Genomic DNA, 12,956 nt, shown 5'->3' with positions numbered 1-12,956 from the left:
GTAGGTAAGTGCTGGGATTTGGGAAGGGGAGTGAAAGTGAAGAACAATGGAAGTAGGAAGGGGGAGTTAGATCTCTACTCTAAACACATGCACAGTCCAAGGACCAGTTCCATGCATGTAGTAAGCACATAGACAAGTTGACATCATTACATATGGAATCAACCCTCCAGGACTGTAGAGAGCCCTCACAATGGAGGCAGAGGAAGAAAGCCTAGGGTTTGAGGAGTGGTGTAGAAAGAAAAGCTTTAATTAGCAGGATATTTGCAAATTGCTAAATATGTATCAGGAGGCATTATGAAATGTCAGAATTGACATGAGAGCTGATCTCAGAGCCAGGAGGTCCTGGGTTCAGTCTGACATGTAGTCTGACACTAACCTTTTAGTGCTTTGGGCAACTTTCTAAGACTCTTGAGTTGCAGAGAAGGTACATCAGACTGAAACTGGTAGGAGTTTCCTCACCTGAGTTACCTTTTTCAAAGAAATCACAGGCCCAGTCCCTATCACTAATTTATTATCAGAGTTGATTTTAGTGATCCCCTAATCTTTACCTTACACTCTTCAGCAGCCCCCCCAACTGCCACTTTTTCACCTTTTCTCACACCTAAGTACTGCCAGCTTGAAGAAAGCCCCTGGTTGGGCTCCCAGGAAATACTTAATTTTACCCACTCCTATCCATCATCCCTCCCCCCAAAAAAACAAACTTGTCCCCTTCCAGGTTCTGAAATGATTGAAACCCAGGAAGACATCTATGTGGGTTCAATCGAGACTGACAGAGGTGTTCGGGAGCAGGTGAGATTTTATGACACCCGGGGCCTTCGAGATGGGGCAGAACTTCCCAGGCACTGTTTTTCCTGTACAGATGGCTATGTCCTCGTCTACAGCACTAACAGCCGAGAGTCCTTCCAGAGAGTCGAACTGCTCAAGAAAGAGATTGATAAATCGAAGGACAAGAAGGAGGTATGAATCACTCCATCATACTGGACTCAGTCCCAGTCTTTCAAAATACCTAATAACTTAGTAAGGGGTGTCTAGGGCTAGGTGGCACAATGAATAGAACACCAGCCCTGGAGTCAGGAGGACCTGAGTTCAAATCCATACTCAGACACTTGACACACTTACTAGCCTTGTAACTTTGGGTTAACCCCCATTGCCCTCTAAAAAAAAAGCAAAATACCTTAGTAAAGAGGACAGTTTTAAGATAACTGATAAGTTAACTTTGAGATAACTGATAACATTTGAAAACTGTGGGGCAAGGTGGGGGAGGGACTTTGGAACTGGTATGTGGAATGGATTAGGAAAGTAGAGGGAGGGGGTGGGAAGGGGAGGAGGGTGGGGGGAGAAGATAAGATAATAGAAGGGGATAACTTGGGAGGCTGAGAGAGAAAATAGTGAGTAAAAATAAGATGGAGGGAAATTCACAAATAGTAATTATAACTTTGAATGTGAATGGAATGTTTATAGCAGCTCTCTTTGTGTTGGCACAGAACTGGAAATTGCAGGGATTTCCATCATTTGAGGAATTTCTGAATAAGTTGTGTATATGACAGAATACTACTGTGCTATGAGAAATGATGAGCTCATTGATTTTAGAAAGCATGGAAAGACTTGCATGAAATGGTGAAGAGTGAAGTCAGCAGAACCAAGAAAACATTGTATACAGTAACAGCAATATTATTTTAGGAATGACTTTGATTGACTGAATCATTTTGACTATTATAAATACACAAATTAAAAATAAAGGACATCTACATCCAGAGAAAGAACTGACAAATATAAGTATGTATAGAGTAATTTTACATATTATTTGTGTCTAATGGTAGCTATCACAAGAGCAGGGCAGGTGGGGGCAGAGGAAAAAAAAAGGGAAAAAATTTACATGATAACTTTATTGTTTATTTAAAAGGAATATCAAGTTGCACATCATAAATTTGCAGTTTCATGTGCAATCTTTTTTTTATCATACTGTGTTATGGAAATGCTTGTTTTATTCTGTAAGTTAAAAACAAAATGAAATTTTAAAAAGGAGGTATGGCAAGACAGAGCTGCTGTGGGGAGACCCTAGGGGTTAGTGGAGGAGAGATGTGGTCATTGGCAGAGGGTTGTCAAAGGGCCACCTACTATACAATAGGAGGCCAGCAGTACTTCGTGGGGGGCATGCTGGATCTTCATTTTTTGAACCCTCTCAGAGGAATGTAACAGCTGGTCAGCAGAGGTACCTAGGGCAGTGCTCCCTTAGACCTCCCAGTGGGGGGGAAGGCAAGTGTCCCATTCAGAGCTCTCTCTGTAAGCCCCTTGCCACTATGTGGAGGGAAAGACAAAGTAGTAACCTGACTGCCATTTCACAAATGGACTTCATTGCTTTGTCTTCAGGGCTTTTTCCTCTTTGGGTCCCTCTTTAAGATTCAAAGGCTCCTGGAAGGAGAGTGGGGAGTGATGTTACACTTTAATATTTTTAAGCTGAAACTGAGAGCATCTGGAGCCTTTGTTGTTGTTTGGTTGCGTCTGACCCTTTGTGACGCCATTTGGGGTTTTCTTGGCAAAGGTAACTCAGTGGTTTACTATTTCTTTCTCTAGCTCAGATGAGAAAACTGAGGCAAACAAGGTTAAGTGACTTGCCCAGAGTCATAAGCTGGTGATTTGAATTCAGATCTTCCTGACTTCAGGTCTGGCACTGTATCTACTGTGCCACCTAACTGGTCTCATCAGGGACCTAACTGATTACATTATCAAGGATTAGCTGACAGTCAGCAGAGAGAACAAGAATTGTGTACAAGAAAGGGACCAGGTGGGAAGGGAAGCATAAGGTCAGTCAGAAGGCACCATAAACAACTATTTAGGACCACTTCAGATGCTCAGACTGTAGGACATGGCATAGGACTGCTTGAGACTGGATGAGGTTTTTGAATGGAGATAGGAAAAAAGAAAAATATCCCAAATTCATCATCCAGACTTTTAAAAAATAGATTTATATTGCTATGTTTAGTTTGTACATTACCTAGATTTCCCCCTGTATTCCTCTCCTTCCCCCTTCCCAGAGAAGGGAAAAAGAAAGAAAAAGAGGGAGAAAAAAAATCAGTCAAACTGATGAATATATTTGATGTTATATGCAATGTTTCATACCTGTGGACCCTCACCTCTGCAAAGGAGTTGAGAGAGCCATACCTTCTCCTGTCTGTTCTTTGGGGCCAAGCTTGTTCTTTATAATTTTGTAGCATTCATTTTTCTTGTTCTTGCCATTTACAGTGTTGTAGTCATAGTGTGTATTGCTTTCCTGGCTTTGCTTACTTCCCTTTTCATCAGTTCATGTAAGTCTTTCTAGGCTTCTCTGTCATGTTTGTCATTTCTTATAGCACAGTAATTTCATTAGCTATTCTCTAATTTATGGGCATTGACTTTGTTTCCAGTCCTTTACTCCCCCACCACACACAAAAAATATGCTATAAACATTTTGATCATCTAGACTGCAAATGCAGGGAGAGATAGAATTAAAATTCATTGGAACATCTGCTCATTATAAGACCCTTCAAGTAGCAATAACTAACATTTGTATAATCAGTCATGTAGAGTGCTTTTCAAGTTTGTAAAAGGTTTTACATACATTATCTCAGCCTCTAAAATAGAATTATCTCCATTTTAAACTGAGGTGGAGAGACTTACCTATAATACAGCTAGTAAAGCACCTGAAACAAGATTTGAACTCAGGTCGTCCTGACTCCAGGTGCTATATACTACTAAGGCCAGCTGTTTCTACATGAGCATAGTTTTCACTCTGCCCATCTCCCCAATCCCTTCCCAGGTCACCATTGTGGTCCTTGGCAACAAATGTGACCTTCAGGAGCAGCGTCGAGTGGACCCTGATGTGGCCCAACACTGGGCCAAGGTGGAGAAGGTGAAACTGTGGGAAGTGTCTGTGGCTGACCGTCGCTCTCTCCTTGAGCCTTTTGTCTACTTGGCCAGCAAGATGACCCAGCCCCAGAGCAAGTCAGCCTTCCCACTCAGCCGTAAAAACAAGGGCAGTGGCTCCTTGGATGGCTGAGGCTTTCCTTCTCTCACTCCACCCACCCTGTCCCTCAACCCTACCCTATCCCAATCCTGCCCTCCCCTCCAACTCCTTGGGGTTTCAGGTAATTGGGGAAATGAGGGGGGACAGAGTAAGATGGGCTTCTTGCAGTCAGACTGGCAGAAGGCTATAATGGTAGGTCACTGGGAAATTCCCAGTCTCATCTCACTCCACTGCTTCTCTTCTTTGGAGAGGAGTTGAAATAGTGCATGTTACTCCACAGCCACCACATCACTCCCCCTCATCCCTATACTGCTGCTATCGAGCAGAAATCCAGTTTGAGAACTGGCAGTGCTGGGAGATAGCCATTGATTGTGGTCCCCTGTAAAAGGCCCTCAACAACTCCAAGTCATGGCCCTTGGAAAAAGATAACCATGCAGATAGATTGGCATGGGAGGGAAGGGGATGGAAGTCCTCCCTATCTCCGGAGGTACCTCCAGTTCACTGGTGTTCTTCCCCTAAGAAGAGCCCAAGCTGCTGGAGAAACAGAAACTTCTCACTGAGTTATGTTTTCCCCTTCTGGCTTATTCTCTCCTTTTTCCTGCCAGGGGTACATGGCCATGATATTAGTATAAAGAACCTTCCATTGTGGGGGGTGGGTCCAGCCTCAGCTCTCCTCACTAGCAAGGTGATTTGGGACAAGGGACATTTCTTTTCTGGGTCTCGGCTTTTTCCCCTATAAAAATGAAAGAGTCAAGACCTAATGATTTCTAAACCCCTTCCTTTTAGACTCCTTTGCCTTTCCAGGCCGCTAGTTGTCTTCATCTATTCAAGTGCTCCATTTGACCTTCAGCCACTAGGGGGCAGGAGCACACAGTCCATGTCAGCTGCTTAGAGGGGCCCCTATGGTAGAGGGGAGGGCTTGTCCAATAATCTACTGCAGCAGACAGGGACAGTTTTCTGACTCTCCTCCTATCCTGGGGGTAGATTTGTGGATTCTTAAAGGCCATCCTTTCCCCTGCTCTGGGTTTTGTTTTGGTTTTATGTTAATAACAACCTATACTGCATCTATAACTATCCCTATCTCCCATAATGAAGACTATATAAGGCACCTCTCCCTCATATCTCATCGGGCCCTGTAGGACAAAGTAGACCAGCAAAAGCCTGTCAGTGGCTGATCATCCACTTAGTATGTGTTTGTGAATGTAGGTGACATTCTATAATGTATTATGTACACCAGCCAACATCAGGCATCCCTTTCCTAACATGAAGACATGTATCAGATGAAAAAAAATCACCTTGGAGTACTTTCACAACCTTCTTGCCCATGCCCAGAGCACATACACCATCTTCCCTAACATGGAGGAAGACAGACCAGGGGGCTTTTTGGGGCAGAAGTTAACATAAATACACCACTAAACTCCAGACTCTTTTATTGATGAGTTCAACATAATAAAGCCACAATAGCTTATTATTTAAAAAAAAAATTCCCCCCCCCCTCCTTATTTTCTCCCATTGGAAACATCTGAAGAAAAAATAGATAGGTGGAGGATACTGGCCAAGTCCCGGGAGGTAGGGCAGGGGACATCTTGAAAACAACTGTTAGAAAATCTTGGATCAGACTGGGTCCCACTACTCCAATTTTGCAGCCTAGGTAGATTTGGAGAGTGCTGTGGTCTGGGATGTGAAGGAGAAGGAATGGTTTTCTGAGGGAGAGAGACTAAAGTGCACTGGAATAGAATGAGGGGGGAGGGGAATAGAGGTGAAGAAGGAGTGAATGCCTGTTATTTCTATAAGGTTTAAAAGATGCAGGGGATACAGAAGGTACTGAGAAGGTGCAGACGTTGGCCAGGCATGCATCTTGGAAGAGAGCAGAGCAGGGCTCTGGCTAAGGACTAAGTCTAGGATAGGAAGTGGCCTGACATAGGCAGACTGGACTTTTTTCATAGTAAAGCCATAGAATGGACTACCATTCCCACAAGCTCCCCTCTCCTCATTCACCCTCATTACATTAACAAATTTGTCTGAGAAGGAAGCAGTCTTCTCCCTTCCCTCCCTTAGCACTGCCCAGACTTGGAGATGTCTTTCCCTTTTCCCCCCATTATAGTTCTCTTCCCCCAAGTCCACATTTTCCCTAAGGGGAATACTGCCCCAACCCCATCTTCTTTCCCAACATCCCTTTCTGTGGTCCCCCAAAGAATTATATGCCTGGGGTGGAGAAGTCCTTTTGGTGGAAGACATTCCCCAAAATAAGGGAGTACAGGTCATAAACTTGTCCTTTGCCCTTGGGCCCTGGAGAAACATACTTGGCAAAGCAAAGATGCTAAGAATTAAGGGGTTGGGAACCCTCTGGACACCCACATTGTATGGACTGGGGTGGGTGGATAACCAGATTTGCCTCCCTCCTATTTCCTTTGAAAAGTGACATCGTGGAGCTGGCTTTGGAAATTTTGCATAGATTGTTAGGGATCTGTTAGTGCCTGGGGCTGGGGAGACCTTGGCTGTACACTATAGGGCCACCATAACTGCAGGGAATGGATAATTGATAGATACCTGGTTCCTTACCTCCACAATGGCTGGAGGTGGTTACCTTGTGTGAACTGGAAGTATTAGGTATAAGGTCAGATTTATTTAGAAGAGACCTTAGAGGCCATCTCGTCCAACTCTTCCAGAGAGGGAGAAGATGATGCTGACTCTAAAGATGGGCTTCGTCTTCCCCCCATTGGAGGCCACTCATCATAAAGAGACATTGCTCCATGGCCATGGAGACAGGAGGCGGGAGTGCCAGGGAGTCAGCTTTGGCCTCCCCTAGGGAGGATCAGTATGGAGCAAAGACAATGGGCCCAGTAGCCGGGCGGACAGCTGCTGCTGGTGACCGGAACAGGGCAGGCCCCAGCATCGGGGCTGGGAAGAGAGTGGTAGCAGCAGCTGGGGCTGGCCGGAGAGCCAACGGCCCTGGAAGGGTGCATACCGCAGTGGTAGGGAGGGGGCTGGGTAGAAATCGGGCTGCCAGGGTCTTGGTAAGTTGTTTCTGCAAGGCCAGCTTAGACTACAGAAAAAAATACAGAGAGTTTGTTACTGCAAGAAACTACCCACTCCCACCTGTCCTCTATCCTTCCTCTAGACTGGGCTATATGAAAACATGCTTCTCTATCACCTGTCTTCCTGTCTGGGGGTGGGGATGGGAAACCTCAGGAATTAAAAGCGGTGAGAAAGGGAAGATGGGTGGCTGGGGGATTGTTTCCAGGGGACCCTTGCCCAAACATACACCCATCCCTCACTCATATGCCCTCAAAGTTAGTGCTCCATCCCACCAGCCGGAAATTCCTGGGCACAGCCCACAACAACAAAAGGCCAAATTCATCTTCCTTTCCCAGGGCAGGCTCAGGAAAGGGGTTTGCTTCCTTCCTGCTGCACCCATAAAAGCTTGTACTCTAGTCAAAAGTGTTCTCATAGCCCCCTCCTAATGTCTCTCCCAGACACTATCTCTTCCCATCCACCACCACAAAAACTACCACCTCATCCCTTTTGACTTTGCCTTGCTTAGACCTGCCCACCTAGTCTTCCTGTCCCCAGGATTTGTAGGTTGGGGGTTCCAACAATCAGTGACAGGTACCTTGAGGATACTCACAGCCAGCGCCCCATGTTTCTGTAGCTTGCTATGCTGACTGACCTTAGCCTTCAGGGGTTTCCCTGCCAGCCTGTCTTTGTGTCTTCGGCTGCTCATGTGCTGAAAGACGGACACAAAAAGGGCACAGGTTGAGGCAGGTCCCTCAACACAGGCTTCCTTACCCTTGTGATTTATGAGAGGGGAGGAACTCAATGAAACTAAGAGCTAAGTCTCCCCGATGTTGCCCACCTCACTCTTCTCTCTCCCCAAGTGTAGCACTTTTCCCTTAATGGTCATCCACCATCACTCAACTCCCCCCTACATCTTCCTACTCACCCCTCACAGCTCTGTTCACTCCTACCCACCTCATGCCACCATCTCTTATCTCCCATCTCCCTCTCTGACCACCCCAACCTCTCCAAGAGTGGGGAACCTGCGGCCTCAAGGCCACATGTGGCCAAGTTTTACAAAACAAAACCTTTCATTAAGGGGATTTGTTATATGAAGTTTGGATTCCGTCAAAGGGCCATACTTGACCTAGAGGGCCACATGTGGCTTCGAAGCCACAGTTCCCTGCTCTTGTACCCTTCTCACATCTTTCCTTCCCCCACCTGCTTGAGTTGGGTCTCAGAGTTGACATGGAGCTGACAGAGGGCACAGTGGAAAGAAGGGCTTGGCCCAGGCTTGCCACCTGGGGCCCCTGCCACACGTTTAGCCTTGTGCCTGGCCCCTCCCCGAGGCATAATTCGGCCCCTGCCTCTTCGAGGAGCTCCTTGATGACCATCCACCATCCACTTGTGTTTGGCTCCTATGAGGGGAGAGAGAACCTATCAGAAGCCAATGATGGGAATTCTGGGACAAAGGTATATAGTCCCTCCAACCTGAAGGCCATCCCTCAACCTCCAAGATAATTCTGTTCATCAAACCCACCTAAACCAGATAAGCATTCTCTGCCTTGTGATTGAAGCCTTTGCTTAGCCTCCCTCATTACATAAAGGGCCACATCCCCCTGATTCCTAGCACCTTCATGCAGTCTTACTTTCCTTGTCCTCTGCCTCCTAGTCTATAGTGCCCATCTCAAAATAATGGTTCATTGCTTTCATTCCTAATTGGAGAAAGTGCTAAATTTCAGTTAGAAATTAGTGAAAAATTAAGATGTATTTTTTCCCCCACCCAAATTCAGAGATTCCCTGAAATCTGCCTATGACATCTCCCAAGGAAGACCCCAGGTTAAAAACCCCCTTTCTAGTCATAGAAGCCTTCTGTCCCCTGTCATCTCTCTTCCTAGATCATCTGCCTCCAGAGGTTGGAGGCAGGAGTAGGAAACAACCTTTCCCAAGGCTAACCTACCTAACACAAAAAGGACTCCCAGCCCCCAGATAGAAGGGTACTGGGCAACCAGAGGATCAAAGCTGCTATACCTTTCCCATTCCTTGGCCCCCAGGAAGGGTAGAAGGTATAGATTTTCTCCCCTTAGCACCCCACCTTCTTCCCTTCTCCCTTCCTTGCCCCCCACCCCTTCCAAGAACTGACCTGTGTTATGGGCCTGGAGCTGTGAGGCTGAGTTGACAGTGACCTTACAGGTAGGGCAGTAGAGAGGGCCCTTCTCATTCCGATTGTCTGTACCCGTACTGCTTCCTGCCCCTGCCCCCATTCTAGCACCAGGCATTTCAGCCCCTGGCCCTGGGGATGAGGGGGAACAGGAAGGGGAAGAGGACGAAGAAGAAGAGGCATCGGAGAGGTCCAGGCCAGCCGACTCCCTGGGAGAGGAGTCCAAAGTCTTCAGCACAACTAGAGGGGATCCAGAAGAGGGTGCCAAGGGAGCTGATGAGACAGAGGCTACAGGTCATGGGTCTGAGGCACAGACCCTAAGCCTCCCTCATCTCAGTGTCTGATATGGTTTTCATTTGCATATTATTTTATTACCTTTTACATAGTATTCATCCAATGGTAAAATGAGTAGACATACCCAGCCCCTATTATTTGACCAGGTCAGATGGGGAGGAGAGAGGGTTGGTGAGGAATAAGCACATGCTACTATACCCTTGTTTTGGGGTTCTCCAGGAGCTCTGCTATCAGGCAGGGTTGTGGGTGGACCAGTGGCTCTCTCCCGGGCTGGAGTAAAGGTTCTCTGCTTATTCTTGGCAGCCTCCACAGCCTTGACCTTTCTGGCATGTTTATGACCTTTGTAATGAGCTTCAGCCTGGTTCTAAAGGAGAGCAGCAGGGCATGAGGGCACTGTTCATTCATTTACACATTCATCACCCATTTATTGAGCACCAACCATGTGTAAGGTGATCAGGCATAAAAGGTTCAGTAAAGTCATTTACCATCTGGTTCCAATATACATTTCTAGCTTTATTATTAGCGAGTCATTTGAGTGATTCAGTAAATAGACTGATGAACTTGGAATCATGAAGACCTGAGTTCAAATGTTTCAAACACTCAGCAGTTGTCTGACTCAGTTTCCCCAACTGTGAACTAGAGATAATAATAGCACCTACCCCTCAGAATTGTGAGGATCAAATACAATAAGATTACGTAAATAACTTAGCAAACCTTAAAGTGCTACATAAATGTTAGCTATTGTTATTATTTTATATGGTAATAGTTATAATAGGTCACACTTAGAGGGTGCTTTAAGATTTGCAAAGCCCTTTAAAAGAGATCTCATTTGAGTCTCACAATAACCAAGAAGCTAGTTGCTATTATTCCCATTTTACAGATGCAATAGCTGAAGTTAAATGATTTGCCCAGGGTCACTCAGCTAGTAAAAGTGAGAAGTAGAATTTGAAACCAGGTCTTACTACCTCCAAGTCCAGCATTTGATCCACTATATATTCTTTACTCCCCAACCTAATATCTTAATATTCTCCAACTTGCATTAATACAAATCAGCCTCTAGGCCTGAAATGAAACCTGTTGAAAATCTTTCTTGAAGACTGCTCAGCTTCTATTTCCACTGTTTTCCCTGTCCTGCCCCCAACTCCCACCCCCAACAATTTTCTCTTCTTCCTCAAGTTTTCTTAAAACACTCTACTTGAATCTCTCCTTTGTTCCTGTTACTTTCATTTTCCCTTACGCTTCTTTTAGCATATGTCCCAGAACCCCCTACAAGACTCTCAATTCATTAAGAGTACTTCCCCTGACTGGCAACACAGATAGGAAAATAGATGGAAATTAGGCCTTTTTCCATAGGAGCTGAGGGGAGTAAGGGAATAAAGGGTGACAGGAGAAGTGAAAAACAGAAGAGTAGGGAAGGATGTGGGCCAGGTAGGGTGGGGTGAGAGGAGAAAGCAGCATAAGCAGAGTAGAGAAATGTAGAGAATATTTAGGGATGCAGGAGATGACTCCAGATAACAAAGTTCATAAGATGATTTCTAAATTTAGATGTGAAAGGCCATCTAGTCTAGCTCCTTCATTTTATAGTTAAGAAGACTGAGAGCCAGAGAAATGAAGTGACTTGCCCATGGTGAGTGGCAGAGTCAGGATTCAAACCCACCTTTTCTGACCCGAAGTTCAGCACTCTTTCCAAGTATCCGGGTTATATCCTCACCTTTCCCCTTCCTCCCAAGATATCCATTCTGGTTCCCAGTTTTTTTTTTCCGCACACTCCTGTCATTCCCACTGAGAGTTCCCCATTCATGAGACCTTCTCCCTCTCCCTCCACTTAGCTCACCGGAGAGTTGAACCTCAAGTGGCAGATGTTACAGGAGATAAACAGCTTCTTCTTTAAAGGGGAGGGGACTCCAAAAGTGTGACTGATTACTGCTTTCTGGACTGGGTCCATCTGTGAGGTGAGGTGGGGTGAGAGAGAAGAGCAATTATGAGCCCTGCCCTCTGGTTGTGAGAGAGTTAAGTAGGAAGGCATTGAACCACTGTGGGTGAGCTACACAGGAATAGAGAGAAACAAAGGCAACAGCGGCATCCACCTTCCTGGAAAGCTAAGCTCTGGAAGGATTGCTGTCTAGGTTAGTCTGGTGGGGGTGAGGAGGTCAACCTTCCTGAAAATAGAATGACCAGGGTCACCTTTCAGAAGTCTGTGAGGTAGGGAAATGAACTGTCCTGATTACAGCACTGATCTCCCCTGCTACCTCTTCTTCTTCCTCTGTCTGTTTCACAGACACACGCATGTACACACACAAAAGAACTAATAAGTAATAGAAAACAGAATATATGTATAAACGAAGCAGGAAGGAGGTGAAGAAAGAAAACAGGGGAGCTATGAAGTCTCTTCTTTGCTCTTTAAGCTGCCTCAACCCTAATTTAGCCTTTGTATATCCTGCCTGTGGTGGGATGAGTAACTATCTTATCAGCTTTGCCAATATGAATGGAACCAAAAGCCCGAGTTCCACTAACATCTCCAGAGAGGGCAAGAAGTGTGAAGATAAAAGTAGCCAGAGATATAAGAGGTGGCAGGGCAGCTTGGTGTGGAGAGTGCTGACTCAGGAAGACCTAGATTCAAATCCTCCCTCAGACACCTGGGCAAGTCACTCAGACTCAGTTTCCTCATTTGTAAAATGAAGGCACTGGACTAGATGATTCTAAAGCCTTTTTTAGCTCTAAATCTATAATTACCTCCTATTTTCATACACATAAACAAAGAGAAACACAAATAGATTTTCTCTCTCATTCTCCACCCTCCAAGCTCTTCACCACTTTAATTTGGCCCCTAAGTGGAAAGAGACCCTAGCATTTTTATTACCCTGTCTAGCTTGTCCCTTTTGCAGAGATGTGGAAATCTCATTTGACCTAGATAGAGCTCTACAGTGGAGTTAGTCTCAAGCATGAATGAGGACATGTATGTATGTGGGTGCAAGAAAAAGCAGAAGAAATTGATTTCTCTAGACCTGGGACAGAAAGGGAAACATATCCAGGTTCCTTTAGTTGACCATCTCTACTCCCCTTGCCCTTGACCCTACTATCCCCTCTCCCCATCAAACCACCCCCCTCTCCACACACATACCGTGCTGAAGTTGGGGAAAAGGCTGAGTGGGGCTGCACCATTGAAGTGGAAGGTCAGGAAATGCTTGATGTCCAGTGGGGGCTGCAGAGGCCGAGCAGGCAGGGGCAGCGAGGCCAGCAGAGGGTTGGGGGAGCTGGAAGCTGGGCCTGGTGAGGGAGGAAGAAGGGGTAAAATATGGAATGTAAGCCTGACAGGGGCAAGCTCTGGACCTCTGCCAACTTCCACAGTCCAAAAGGAAGCCAGGGCGCTGGGACTCTATTGTCTATCCCCTCCTAAGAGTGAGAATACACACAGCAAGATATTATTTGAGGGGGAAGGAGGGATGAAGAAATGCCATTTTCATGAAACAGATCCTTCATACACCCTTTGTCTCAGTTGGA

At 45.9% G+C, this 12,956-nt stretch overlaps 2 protein-coding genes across 4 annotated transcripts in view; one reads left to right on the top strand and one right to left on the bottom strand.

Annotated features, from left to right (window-relative positions):
- The first annotated feature begins 694 nt into the window (after positions 1-694).
- On the top strand, positions 695-5,524 carry NKIRAS2 (NFKB inhibitor interacting Ras like 2). The gene is made up of 2 exons (XM_069067687.1): positions 695-957; positions 3,797-5,524. The coding sequence occupies exons 1-2, from the start codon at positions 724-726 to the stop codon at positions 4,034-4,036; spliced, it is 474 nt and encodes a 157-aa protein (XP_068923788.1). The 5' UTR covers positions 695-723; the 3' UTR covers positions 4,037-5,524.
- Positions 5,525-6,625: 1,101 nt separating this feature from the next.
- The window catches only part of ZNF385C (zinc finger protein 385C), a 49,403-nt gene continuing 43,072 nt past the window's right edge, over positions 6,626-12,956 (bottom strand). Inside the window, exons 3-9 of one of the 3 annotated variants that reach the window (XM_069067685.1) lie at positions 12,577-12,722; positions 11,290-11,400; positions 9,654-9,819; positions 9,144-9,434; positions 8,222-8,418; positions 7,632-7,730; positions 6,626-7,049 (exon numbers count right to left, since the gene is read on the bottom strand). In XM_069067685.1, coding sequence (XP_068923786.1) covers positions 6,819-7,049; positions 7,632-7,730; positions 8,222-8,418; positions 9,144-9,434; positions 9,654-9,819; positions 11,290-11,400; positions 12,577-12,722 — 1,241 coding nt within the window. In that variant the 3' untranslated portion in view covers positions 6,626-6,818. Of the gene's footprint in view, positions 7,050-7,616; positions 7,731-8,221; positions 8,419-9,143; positions 9,435-9,653; positions 9,820-11,289; positions 11,401-12,576; positions 12,723-12,956 lie in introns of all 3 variants that reach the window. The other 2 variants (XM_069067684.1, XM_069067686.1) reach the window with 2 other exon arrangements.

This window comes from Petaurus breviceps, unplaced genomic scaffold (genome assembly GCF_028583685.1).
Source record: "Petaurus breviceps papuanus isolate PSGF00001 unplaced genomic scaffold, PetGlider_PUasm1.0 90750, whole genome shotgun sequence".
Taxonomy (NCBI): domain Eukaryota; kingdom Metazoa; phylum Chordata; class Mammalia; order Diprotodontia; family Petauridae; genus Petaurus; species Petaurus breviceps.
This window is presented reverse-complemented; position numbering and strand designations above follow the sequence as displayed.

What these genes read in the sequence shown, in the direction of transcription:
- NKIRAS2 (XM_069067687.1), top strand. Translation starts at nt 724, where the DNA reads ATGATTGAAACCCAGGAAGACATCTATGTGGGTTCAATCGAGACTGAC. An exon ending in AATCGAAGGACAAGAAGGAG is followed by an intron (nt 958 to 3,796) that starts GTATGAATCACT and finishes ATCCCTTCCCAG; the next exon opens with GTCACCATTGTGGTCCTTGG.